This window comes from Urocampus carinirostris, chromosome 1 (genome assembly GCF_059441175.1).
Source record: "Urocampus carinirostris isolate Australia breed hairy pipefish chromosome 1, RoL_Ucar_1.0, whole genome shotgun sequence".
In the NCBI taxonomy this organism is placed as follows: domain Eukaryota; kingdom Metazoa; phylum Chordata; class Actinopteri; order Syngnathiformes; family Syngnathidae; genus Urocampus; species Urocampus carinirostris.
The window spans coordinates 6,916,275-6,928,236 of NC_142349.1; the positions used below are offsets into that span (position 1 = coordinate 6,916,275).

The 11,962-nt window shown below is 40.0% G+C and overlaps 1 protein-coding gene across 2 annotated transcripts in view; it reads left to right on the forward strand.

The window, feature by feature from the left end:
• The window catches only part of acin1a (apoptotic chromatin condensation inducer 1a), a 38,281-nt gene extending 27,852 nt beyond the window's left edge, over positions 1–10,429 (forward strand). For both annotated transcript variants that reach the window (XM_088351028.1, XM_088351110.1), the window contains exons 16-18: positions 30–336; positions 2,329–2,429; positions 6,424–10,429. In XM_088351028.1, the coding sequence (XP_088207154.1) occupies positions 30–336; positions 2,329–2,429; positions 6,424–6,708 (693 nt within the window). In that variant the 3' untranslated portion in view covers positions 6,709–10,429. The remainder of the gene's footprint in view (positions 1–29; positions 337–2,328; positions 2,430–6,423) is intronic.
• The last annotated feature ends 1,533 nt before the right edge of the window (positions 10,430–11,962 follow it).

Sequence of the window (11,962 nt, forward strand, 5' to 3'; positions counted from 1 at the left end):
TTTTCCCTGACTGTGCTTGTGCTTTGTAGCTGGACTTCCACAAAGGTTTGGTTGTAGTGGAGAAACCCATCATGGAGGACCAGTGGTTGGTTTCCAACCGTATTCAAGCAGCAGGGTTGCCTGCCCTCCTCCCCAAGCGAGACCAGTGGGCGGAACGGGAACGGGAAATGGACCGCAGGGAGAAGGCCCGATCAGAGCGAGAGTGGGACCGCGACAAAGTTCGAGACTTACGAAAATCCGGAAACGACGGCGAGGGAGCTGCCCGGAGGTCCCGCTCCAGGGAGAGGCGACGCAAAGGGAGGGCGAAGAGCAAAGAGAAGAAGAGCGAGAAGAAAGGTAATGGGCACAAGACACAATCAGCGTTGCCAAAAAGGCCAAGATATCAACTAACAAATATATCGAGGGGTTGTTCTTTTTAAATTGTGTGGGTTTTATTTTATTTTGTATTTTTTTACTAAGTTATGCCTTTTTGACAGTTTTTCTTTTTTGTTAAACTAACTAAAACACACATTAAACCTAAATGTGGTTTATGAACATGAACTTTTAAATAATTGAAATCATGCAAATGTGCATGTTTTAAAGTGCGACCCAAGGACCCTTTTTTTTTAATAGAAATTGGTATTACATTTTGTTCCACTTTTTCTCAGATCAAACTTTGCGGTTGAATACAGCAAAAATTGAACCCGGGTTGCGGCGGTAGGAGCACCAATTTTGAACCACAGGACCACCAGTGGTATAGATGACATACGAAAAGGCAGTAGATTTGATCTTGTTATCACACTGTTCTCAGTCACGGAACCAGAGACAAATGGTAATTTTCTAGTGCGTTTCACATGTTACTATCACAATAAATTCGAGTCTTCCACACAACACAATGTGTTCAATCTATTGTAATTGTCACATACAGACACTCCCCTACTTACGACCGTTCAGTAGATACAGCAAAAATTTTCAGGATGTCGAAAAATATCAGGGCATTGCTGTAAGTTAGGTTCTGTATCGTGTGCACCTTTTTCCATTTAATGGACATTACTGTAGTGCTTTCCGCTGCTACCGGCATGTGTTGGAGCTGTGAGAGGTCACCCAGCATCCACCCCGAAGAAGAAATCCGGCTTCTACTTCCTACTTCGTGTGTAAACATACTGTACTATCCCTAGCACGCTAAGAACTTTGACATTTTTATTGTTTAATATCTCGTGCATCCATTCAATATGGTTGGTGTACAGTGTAAAGAGGCGAGCCGTTTCTTTTGAAACGAAAGTGGAATAAGAAAGCTTGATGTGGTTGAGAAAATTGTCGGAACGCTTTTTTTCTGCCATTTTTTTTTTTACCACGAAGGAGGACCTCTTGAAGCGCATCTTCCAAAAGCAAGTTAAACTCAATTTTATATATCTTTAAAGAGCATATTATTTTATAAAACATTTATTTTATAATACAAAACAATACAGGTTACTTATACAAGCCTTAAACATACTCATATAAACCTTAAGCATACAAAATATAGTAGTCAAGCAACTTACGAACAAATTCAACTTACCAACGATCGTCCGGAACCTAACTTACCAAAATTGTCATTTGCCTCTGGTACCGTGACTAAAAGTCAATGAGTTAAGAGTTCAGAACTCCATCGATTGCGACATGGGTTCGAATCTCACAACCAATGTTTTGCGGGTAAATCGTCGTTTATTACTCAAACCCAAAGTTCTTTTCTGGTCAAGATAAAAAATGGACATTATACACAAATAAATACGGAAGGTAAATTATATGAATAAGATTAAACCTAAATTGAGTATAAAATATTTTTCTTTGATACAAAACAAGATTCTTTATATTGCAGTCAGGCTCTGAATTTAAATCACAAACAATACATAAACAGGACGACTTTCTCTTTATTTTCTAACATTTGTTTCTGGCACCGTGAGAAGACATAGTGTGATGATGAGATCAAATCAAATGACTCTTCGTAGGTCATCTATATGAGTGGTGAACTAGTGTTTAGAATTTGCTGCTTTCCATCTGCAATGAGGTTCAATTCCCTTTGCATCCTATGATTTGCTATTGTGGTCAACATTTTTTTTCAAATGGTCCGCCTTTCTCCCAAATATGTTACTATACTACCGTTATACCTCGTGTATAAGGCGCACCCAAACTGATTCTTTTAGAGTTACAAAGAAAAAAAGAAAAACGCGTATTACGCAACTAGACGAGAAGGAGCCGACACTTTTTCAGTTTTTTGACATCATATTCATGTTTAAGTTCTTTGCAATCTAACCCCATGAAATACTTATATTCGAGTCGAGCCAGACTGACTTGTGTTCGTCTCTGCAGAGAAAGCTGCCGAGGAACCACCTGCCAAACTCCTTGATGATCTTTTCAGGAAAACTAAAGCAGTCCCATGCATCTACTGGCTTCCACTCACAGATGAACAGGTAACAGCACTTCAGACCTCTGCTAATGTCTTCGACTTGGGGCAGTGCTTTTCAAATTTTTTTGTTATGTCCCCTCTAGAAAGGAAAAAAGGCATACTATAATTATAAAATCAATAAATAAGACATTAAAAACTAACCAACATTATTTGGGCAGAACTATTCAGTATTAAAAAGAACTTCAACCTGCAAAACAAAAAGTGCTGATTACTGGTTCACATAAAGAATAATACCCAGATGGACGGCTTATCAAGACGTTTGAAGCAGGACACAGCCTTAGACAGCAGCTTTCAGCTCATACTCAATTGGGGTGTAATGTATTTAAGTAGCGCATTCATATTTTTGGCTTCACGCTGTCTGTTGCCAACATTTTTAAAGCAAGCAAACAGGCCTTTGCTTGTCTCCCGTCGTTGTCGCGTTACCTACGCTTCTTCATACTTCCTTGTCTTTCCTTTTGGAGAGACTTCGTTTTTTCTCCTTTTCCGTTTTTCTACTTTCTCTCTCTGCCTGTCTTCCCCGTTAAATATGTTTCCATGGTGTCAGTTGAGTATCTTTTTACACTTGTGTTTGCACAGTACAAATAAAAACGCTCCCTGCACACGCTTTACCAATAAGAGCACCACTTCACCCTAACTTAGTGGAAGTGAAACTTATTTTTCAGAAGAAAAAGCATGTTCCCTAGGTCAAACCCGCCCCCCATTGACGGAGCCTCGCGTCCACTATCGTAGTACCCCTTCATACGATATTACTTAGTTCCAGGATTGTGCTTGTTTGTCAAATTGCTTTTGTAACAAGTACCGTATTTTCCGCACTATAGGGCGCACCGGGTTATAGGGCGCACCCCCAAAAAATAGTTTCTGGTCCTATATCTTCCATAGATAGGCACACCGGATTATAAGGCGCTACAATGGGAACGTCGACAAAACAGTCAGATGATTCAGTCAAACTGATTACCCCCTTAACATTCCCAAAGCTTGCAAAGAAGCAAATACGTGTCGTAGACACGTGCGCGGATGCGGTGTCCGTACGATGTCACTCAAATGCATCGTTTCAAATATCATTCGGAAGGTTAAAGTCTTGGGATTCAAGAAATGCCAACCATTCCTTAGTTTCTATTTTCTTTTTCGCTCGCAACTTTACTGTGCATATGACAATAAACACTTGGAATTGAGTTTAATTCACTCAACTCATCACAGCAACATCAAGATCGTTCTAAAACAAGATACCGGGAAAATATAAAGCCGCGTAGCTCACCTAAGTTCTCACGTTCAATAATGATACGCAATTTTGGTCTTCTTACAACCATGAGTGTAGTAAATCCAGGAGAGTAAAATATTTACAAATACAGACTAATGAAACATGTTTCTTTATGGCGTAGTTTAGCAAGCTTGCTATTCAGTCATCTTTTTTGGCCAATTGCAGGGTTTGTTTTGGCCCTCTAGCCTATCCGAGGCTCCGAATAACTTCAGCCAATAGCGATCGATTTAACGGATGATTGACACATCTTTTTCGGCTATTTGCAGGGTTTGTTTTGGCCCTCTAGCCAATCCGAGGCTCAGAATAACTTCAGCCAATAGCGATCGATTTAACGGATGATTGACACATCTTTTTCGGCCAATTGCAGGGTTTGTTTCGGCCCTCTAGCCCAGGGGTCGGGAACCTATGGCTCGCGAGCCATATATGGCTCTTTCTATGAGTACCTGTGGCTCAGAGACAAATTTGATTGCATGCAAATTTTCTCCATCTCGTCTAAAACATAAGCTATGAATCCTGTTCAGATACACGCAGAGCCAAACCAAAGCTAACAATGGAGCAGTACTTCGCAGTATATATAGGGCACGTTTTTCACTACAATTTACAGTCAAGGTGTCACAAAAAAAAAAAAAAAACCTTGTTCTGGCTGTACAACGCTAAATCTCATCTCATCTCATCAGCCGTACCGCTTATCCTCAGTAGGGTCGCGGGGGGGCTGGAGCCCATCCCAGCCATCTCCGGGCAGTGGGCAGGGGACACCCTGAACTGGTTGCCAGCCAATCGCAGTACAACGCTAAATAATCCGTTATATAAAACATCACTATATTATCTGTCTTCAGTGTTCAGATACCTTATGATGAATCCACAGAACAAACTATGAATACGCCAAAACACCGGAAGATAACTTAAAGTTTTTTGATTGGGTGAGTGGGAGCGATGGGTGGAGCTATGCAAAAAGTGCAAGCTCTCCCTCCCATCTCTCGTCCTACGCCGTCTGCGCCATAGATAAGCACATCAGGCTCCCTGTTTGCAGAATGTTGTGACGTTTTTACAAAATAACTGCTTACATCTGGTTTTGAAACCAATATGTATGAAAAAAAGGGTCAAAATGAGTTTAACCGATCTTGAGTAATTGCAAGAAAGAGACAAGTTTAAAGTGGTATGGTTGTTGATTTTGGGACACGGGCTCTGGCATTATTCTCTTTTCATAATTTTTTATCAAATCATCAAAAGTAAATGTGCTGAAGACTAAGCTTTTGTCTGGGGCGCGGGTTTAGCAATTTAGTAAATTTGTCTCATAATATATGGTGTGGCTCTTTCCCAAAATAAAATTGATATATTTTGCTTTTATGGCTCTTTGAGTCAAAAAGGTTCCCGACCCCTGCTCTAGCCTATCCGAGGCTCCAAATAACTTTAGCCAATAGCGATCGATTCAAATGATGATTGACACATTGGTTAGCCAATGAAACGCCAGTATATAAATCCCAGCATACACTGCGGACTACTCCACGTTCGGGGGAAAATCGAGTCGGCGGCTGTCGTGTAAGTTGCGAGACTTTGCAATTTAATATTGAGCCATATATAAGGCGCACTGTATTATTAGGCGCATAGTCAGCTTTTGAAAAAAAATTAAGACTTTTAGGTGCGCCTTATAGTGCGGAAAATACGGTAAATTTTACCAATATGAAATAATAATAAAAAACAATTGGCCCGTTCCAGACCTCCCAAAAGCATCCACATTAACTGTAAACAGCTATAAAACATCTTTCTGATTGCTAAAACCACATTTAAATAGTAATTCAACAAAAAATAAATAATAATATAAATGAGATGATATTGACAAAATAGAAGTTTATTATATGGGAGTAGTAAAAGTGGGTGCGTAGTGTAGAGGTTCAGGAGTAGGGCAGGTGGCAGGAGAGACTTTTGATGATGCGTAAGCACGTACTGTACACATTTAAAGTTACTGTAACTTTAAATAAACGTACAACCTGACATTATTTTACAGCATACTGTTTTCCCTTCATTTCATTTTAATGATGCAAAGCGCTGCAAAAACTCTTCCGCGGCTTTTTAGCCCGCATTCCCTGCTTCCTCATGCCAAACCACAGATTCACAGAGTCCATCGCCTTCTTGAATTTCTCAAACTAGCCATTGCGGGCATTGAACTATCTCCCACTAGCTTATTGTCGTATATCCACAGTAACAAGTCTCCATCTCGTGATGAATAGTAGTTCCCAATGTTGAAAAACAGTCACACCCCTGCTCAGTTTTATAGCCTTGACTGCATCTTTCTGTATCAATAGCCTACAAGTAAAGATGTTGAGCGATTGTAGTCTTTAGCTAGTTCACTCACACGAAAACCAATCCTGGCCATTTCCTGCTTCATTTCAATTCGTTTCTCCGAAACACCTTACCATTTCCCTTTCCAGAACTCATGGCTAGGGTCACAAAAAGGAGATGCGGTGCGGTATGTTAAAAACTGCGAAATATAAACAAGTGGGTGGGATCAGGCAGACGCATGCGCAAACTCGGACTAGGCAATGCTGACTGTGAGTGGTCTTGGTGGTCCCCATCAGTAGTCTCTGGGACTGCTCGTAGCTCTGATTTAGCCCTGTACGTAGAGCCAGATTTTTGTTCCACAAACTCTTTTGCCTTAAGGTGCTTGTATAAAAAGGTACCACTGTATTTGAGAAGAGCCCGCTTAAGAAGTCACGCGTTCAATTATCCGTCTCCATTTCAGTTTGCAGAGCGGGAAGTGGCTAGAGCGGAGCGTATGAAAGAACGGGAGAAACGTCTGAAGCAGCTGCAGGAGGAAGAGGAGAAAAAGAAGAAAGAGGAACGCAAGGAGCGCGTGGCGACGGGCAACCAAAGCGAGTCGGCGAAAGACAAGGAGCGAGACAGAGACAGAGGGAGAGACAGGGACTCTGACAAACACAGGGATGGCTACCGAAGGCCGGGAGGAAGCGGCGAAGGTGGGAGCAGAAGATCCCGAAGTCGCAGCGACCCCCGAGAAAGGCGGCGCTGATCGGCGGACGGGACTGTTTCCGCAGACCAGCCGCCCTCTTCCGTTTGCCTTCCGCTATTTCCACCCAGCAGAGGACCAACCCGTGTCGTCGCGCCAACTCTCTTTTCACACAAGCGTTAAAAGGGGACCAGAGAACGAACATGCAGCATCGTACGTGTCGCTCCCGTTCAAGGTTTGTTTTACGGTTTTTATTTGTGTATAACGCGCACTCGTGTATAAAGCGCACCCCTAATTTTTTGGATTAAAATCCGGTAAAAAAAAATTTGGTTTCCCTTTTTGTTAGCTCAAACCCTGCGGTCGGATGCAATGGTAATTAAACCCGTGTCGTGGCGAGGGGAGTGCCGAATCCTAACCACTGGACCATCAATGATATAGATCTGTGTTTCTCAACTGATGGGTTCGGACCCAAAAGACCCGTTTTGCTTAAAAGAAAAAACAGAGGGTCAATTACACAGTAGATGGCGATAATGCCCTACTCGTTCTCTTCTTCCCATTCAGTCAATAGGCACCGTCCGTCCCTATGGTTTTTTGAGAGGGACCACATCTCATTTTAGTGTGATTTTGTTTGTTTTCCTTATTCTGCTCATAATAATGAGTCAGAAGAAAGTTAGTGTTAAGGGGTAACAAAAGTGGAAAACTGGATGTTTCAGAGCCGTTTTAAGGGCTTATATGTGATGTGGGCTTATATGCAAGTATACACGGTACTTGAAGTGTTATGTTTTGCTGGTCTTCTTTTTCAGGTAAATGTCTGGCCAGAGATTTGAGAGTGCGCCCTATCTTTCTCTGCTTTAAACTGCACAATCCTTTCATTGGATACAATTGAGAAGTGGATTTTTTTTTCTTTTTGGCTCACTATTTGTCATTAATGTGAAATGGTGGGTTCTAATTTTAAACCAGTTAAGAACCACTGATATAAATTTTATAAAAAATGCATTAGATTTTATCATCACACCATTTTATTCTACAGTACCAGAGAATCATATTAATTTTTTTGTACATTTCACATGTTGCAAGGACATTAAATTCTATTCTACTTTTTTTTCCTAAGCATTGTAAACAGCAAATGATGTTGAATACGCGAGGCCATGATCAAACTCATTTATTGACACCGATAACTTCGATTTTGATACCAACATAAAATGTGCTATTTTACTTATTTGCTCTTTAAAGTCAGATTCATCATCAGCAGTGGTCTCAAAATGCTGGAGCTTGGGTCTGGGTGAGGTTGAGCCACATTTCTACACAAAATGAGCTCTAAAAATGATTTTAAAAATCAATCAGTAATAAATAAAACATTTTAGCAAATACTCATGAGAGTTAATTATAATTCAGATTCTTATGTGTGCCTTTAACCTTTTCCCATGAACTGTTGTGAACTTGGTTTCTTGGAAACTAATGTGATGTAACTTTCGACTCTTGTCATTTATGACAACACGACAGAAACACATACAATATACAACCAAGTTATGTTTTACAACCATGCTTAAGCAGATAGAACATGTTTAACAAACTTGGCTCAAAGGCAGAAACTTCCTCAAAGTTAAGTGCAATTTGCATTCAGTTTTTTCAGCTTCAGTTTAACAGTGGTGACTATTTCTTGCTCTGAGGGAGGATTTATATCAGACGCTTAACATTAAAGTTACATACTAAGGCAGGTGCCTCACAATATCATTCCGCGGGCCTCATATTTGAAACCGCTGATCATCAGATATACCAAAGATTTGCTTCCCTAGTGTTAATGTGTTTGTACTGCATGTTTCAGGGCAACGATCTGTTTTCTTGATCCTCTAACATTCGTCTCTAATCCCGCAACTAAAAATACTTTTATAATAAAATAAAAATATATTGCTGTTCATATGTCGTCTATATCACAAGGTTTCCAGTGGTTAGGATTCGGCACTCTAACTGTCGCGATAAGGTTTCAATTGTCGTTGCATCCTATGTCGTGCGATTATGGTCAGCAACATTATACAATTGATCAATCATAGCAGTAATATGCTCTGTTAGTTTATAACATGTGAAATGATATTTTTCGACTGATCAATCATTGCACAAATATGTCAAAACCCTGTTTATTACGCGAACCCCAACTATTTTTTTTTATCGGTTAAACAAACGCGTTATACGAGAATGAAGATGCTATATTCTCTCCATGAAATTAGCCATTGCCGTTCCTTGTGACCAAAAGCGCTTGTATTATATTTTGTTGAATTACTTTGTTTCCATTATCTAACATTCATTAGTGCCGAGTTGCATAGTGCATTCTGATAATTTACAGTCCCTCCACTAAATATTTGCCAAAAGCATCTTTTTCAGGCAATAGCTGTCAGAATTTCATTAACTCTGCCACGTTGTTGTATAAGCATCTAGTGTTCATGAGAAAGTAGACGAACTGCTAACATATCTAAGTTACTTTATACATCACGATTTGTGTGCATTCGTGTTTGTATGTGATTTATAGGCTCTAAAACAGCTGAAACAATTCGTGAAAATTGAGTCATGTTTTAAGCTAGGATTCATGTCAAGGCATCCCGAATAAATACCAACAAAATGGATGAACATCTGCTTTGGTGGGGTCTGTTTGGTGGGGTCTGTTTCGTGAGGTCTCCAGTTGCCAAATTGGGTACTACAGCTCCAGACCCCTCCAAGCAGCTGAATACAATCTTCTAACGGCCCAAGCAACTCTGAGCCATTTTGCTTGTAATTGATAAATATGGTGACCAACAAATCATTGTCTATCAGAATGCACTTTGCAAATCAGTGTTCCTGGTATCGAGAGTAAAAATAGTGTAATAATGAGTTAAAGTTTAATGCCTTGTCTGACATATATATATATATATATATATATATATATATATATATATATATATATCACTGATCAAGTGTCGGCACGCTCACTGCTACTGTTTGGGTTCGATTCCCCTTGCATACAATGTTTTGCAATTTAGGTCGTCGATGTCTATCCATTTGATCAATCATTGTACAATCATTGCTCAGGTACAGTAATTTACTGTAGAACTTTGAATGATAACGCATACCTATTTTGCATTTCCAATCTTTTCCGCCCTTTTCTGCGGTATGCAAGGCGCATCGGGTTATAGGGCGCACTCTTAAATCTCTGGCCAAATTAGGTTTTTAGGTGCGCCTTATAGTCCGGGAAATACGGTAATATGCTCACACTTTCGATTCGGAGGACTCTTATCTGTGCGGAAAGCAACAATATTCTCAGCCGTCCTGCTGAGAGAGCGAGACCAAGGAGGAGAAAAATCGACTCTGGCCAGATGTGTTGAATTGTGGCAAACGTTGCGGCATTCTGTACAGACTTGTAATCATACGTTTTTAACTGAGGCAGCTTTGGAGTATTTTGATCTTAGGCAATGCAGTGTTTCTCTCTCCCGCTGTTTGGAGAGGGGGAAAAAAATCAACTCGGACCCTGGAGTCGACACTTTTTCTGTCGAGCGGGATTCCATTATTATTATTATTATTATATCATCTATGAGCATTCTCTTCCTTCGATGTCCCGCAGCGCTCTCTCCATATTGGGGCCCTACAGTGGTCATCGAGGGAACTTGTATTATTTGGTTTTCTCACAATTGATTTTCATATTGTTTTATCATTTTAGTACAAATAACTTGTTTTTTGAATTTATTTTAAATTGCTTCTTTGCTTACGCCCATCAGTGGTGAATGTAAAAATAATAAAAACCAAATTGGTAAATGAAGATATCTGCTTGTTTTTGGGGGGGGGGGGTTCCTCATTTTCTCCTGAAATGTGACGGGCGTCTCGGATATTTGGGTAGGCAAAGGTTCCGGGCAATATCAACTGTTGGAAATGTCTTGTTGGATTTATTAAAGACTCTTCAAAGAATGCTGGGTTGAATAGTCGGCCCTCACATATTTTCAGCTAACCAAATCGTGCCTGCTTTTTGAAAAGTTTGGGTACTGGGAACTGTTTGGTGTTTCTTATAAAGATGACTGCACGTGACGCCTTACAAGCTACACTTAGTCCAACAGATGAAGGACACTGATAAACCAGCTCATTGTGACATTTGCATTGGAATGCAACGGAAGATGAAAGATGACAAATTTGATAAACACCTTGTTTTTAGCGATGAGGCGACTTTCCACAGTAATGGCAAAGTGAACCATTGAAACCTTGCATATGGGGTACTATCAACTCACAGGAATTTCTTGTGCCTCTGCGAGATTCCCCAAAGATGACCGTGTTTTGTGCTGTCTGAAAAAGATGTCTACGGACCATTCTCCTTTACAAGAGCAAGTCAATGGTAAGATGTACCTCTATATGCTGGAAAACTGCTTCATAGATAAATTGAATCAGAAAGAGTGGTGATGTCATTATCATACACAATGGGGGCACCTCCTCACAGGAGCCTCAGGATTAGACAGTTTCTGAACACAACACTGCCAGACAGATGTATTTGATATTCTGAATGATCACAATCTCATGTCCTGGTCACCCAGGTCTCCTACCATGTGATTTCTTTTTGTAGGATTTATGAAAGTACTGCTCTATGTGCCCCCTATTCCAAGAGAGATGGATGAGCTGAAGGCACGATTAACAAGCTGTTGCAACCATTGGCAATGCTGGGACGCGTTTGGCAAAAATCTTCAGCTTGTGTGCCGACTGACCAATGGTGCTCACGTTGAACATCATTTAACATTCTATGTAAAAATTGGGATTTCAAGCTTTTACAATTGACAAGATGTGTTTTTAAATCCTTAATAGATTCCGAGATATTCAATGTAAAGACATGTCCAAGACTTGTGAAACACCCTGTTTTATTTTGGAAGGTGCTGTTCACCAAAGGTCGGGTTATAGTGTCATACACCAGCAGTCCACAAGATAGCGTACTTTCTGTGTTTGAGTATCCTCAACATATACAGTACATGTCGGTACCAAAACTCGAAATTAAAAATACAGAAATAAAAACAAATTAAAAAGAAAACGGGCAAGAATAGTCATTTAGAAATTAAATATGAATAATTGTGTATACAAACAATGATAAATAAATGTTAAAGAAAATCAAATGTGGAAATAAATGGATGCAAATCATTCTTAAATGCAATTAAATATCAGTCAGCAGAACAAGACGCTCGGCCAAAAGATTTTGTTTATTGCTATATACGCCCTGACAGCAGGAAATGTTCCATAACTGGGAGGTCGTTCTTACTTTTCTCTCTTATTTATTGATTTATTATTTTTGGGCAGTTTTGGTCATCCATATCAACATATA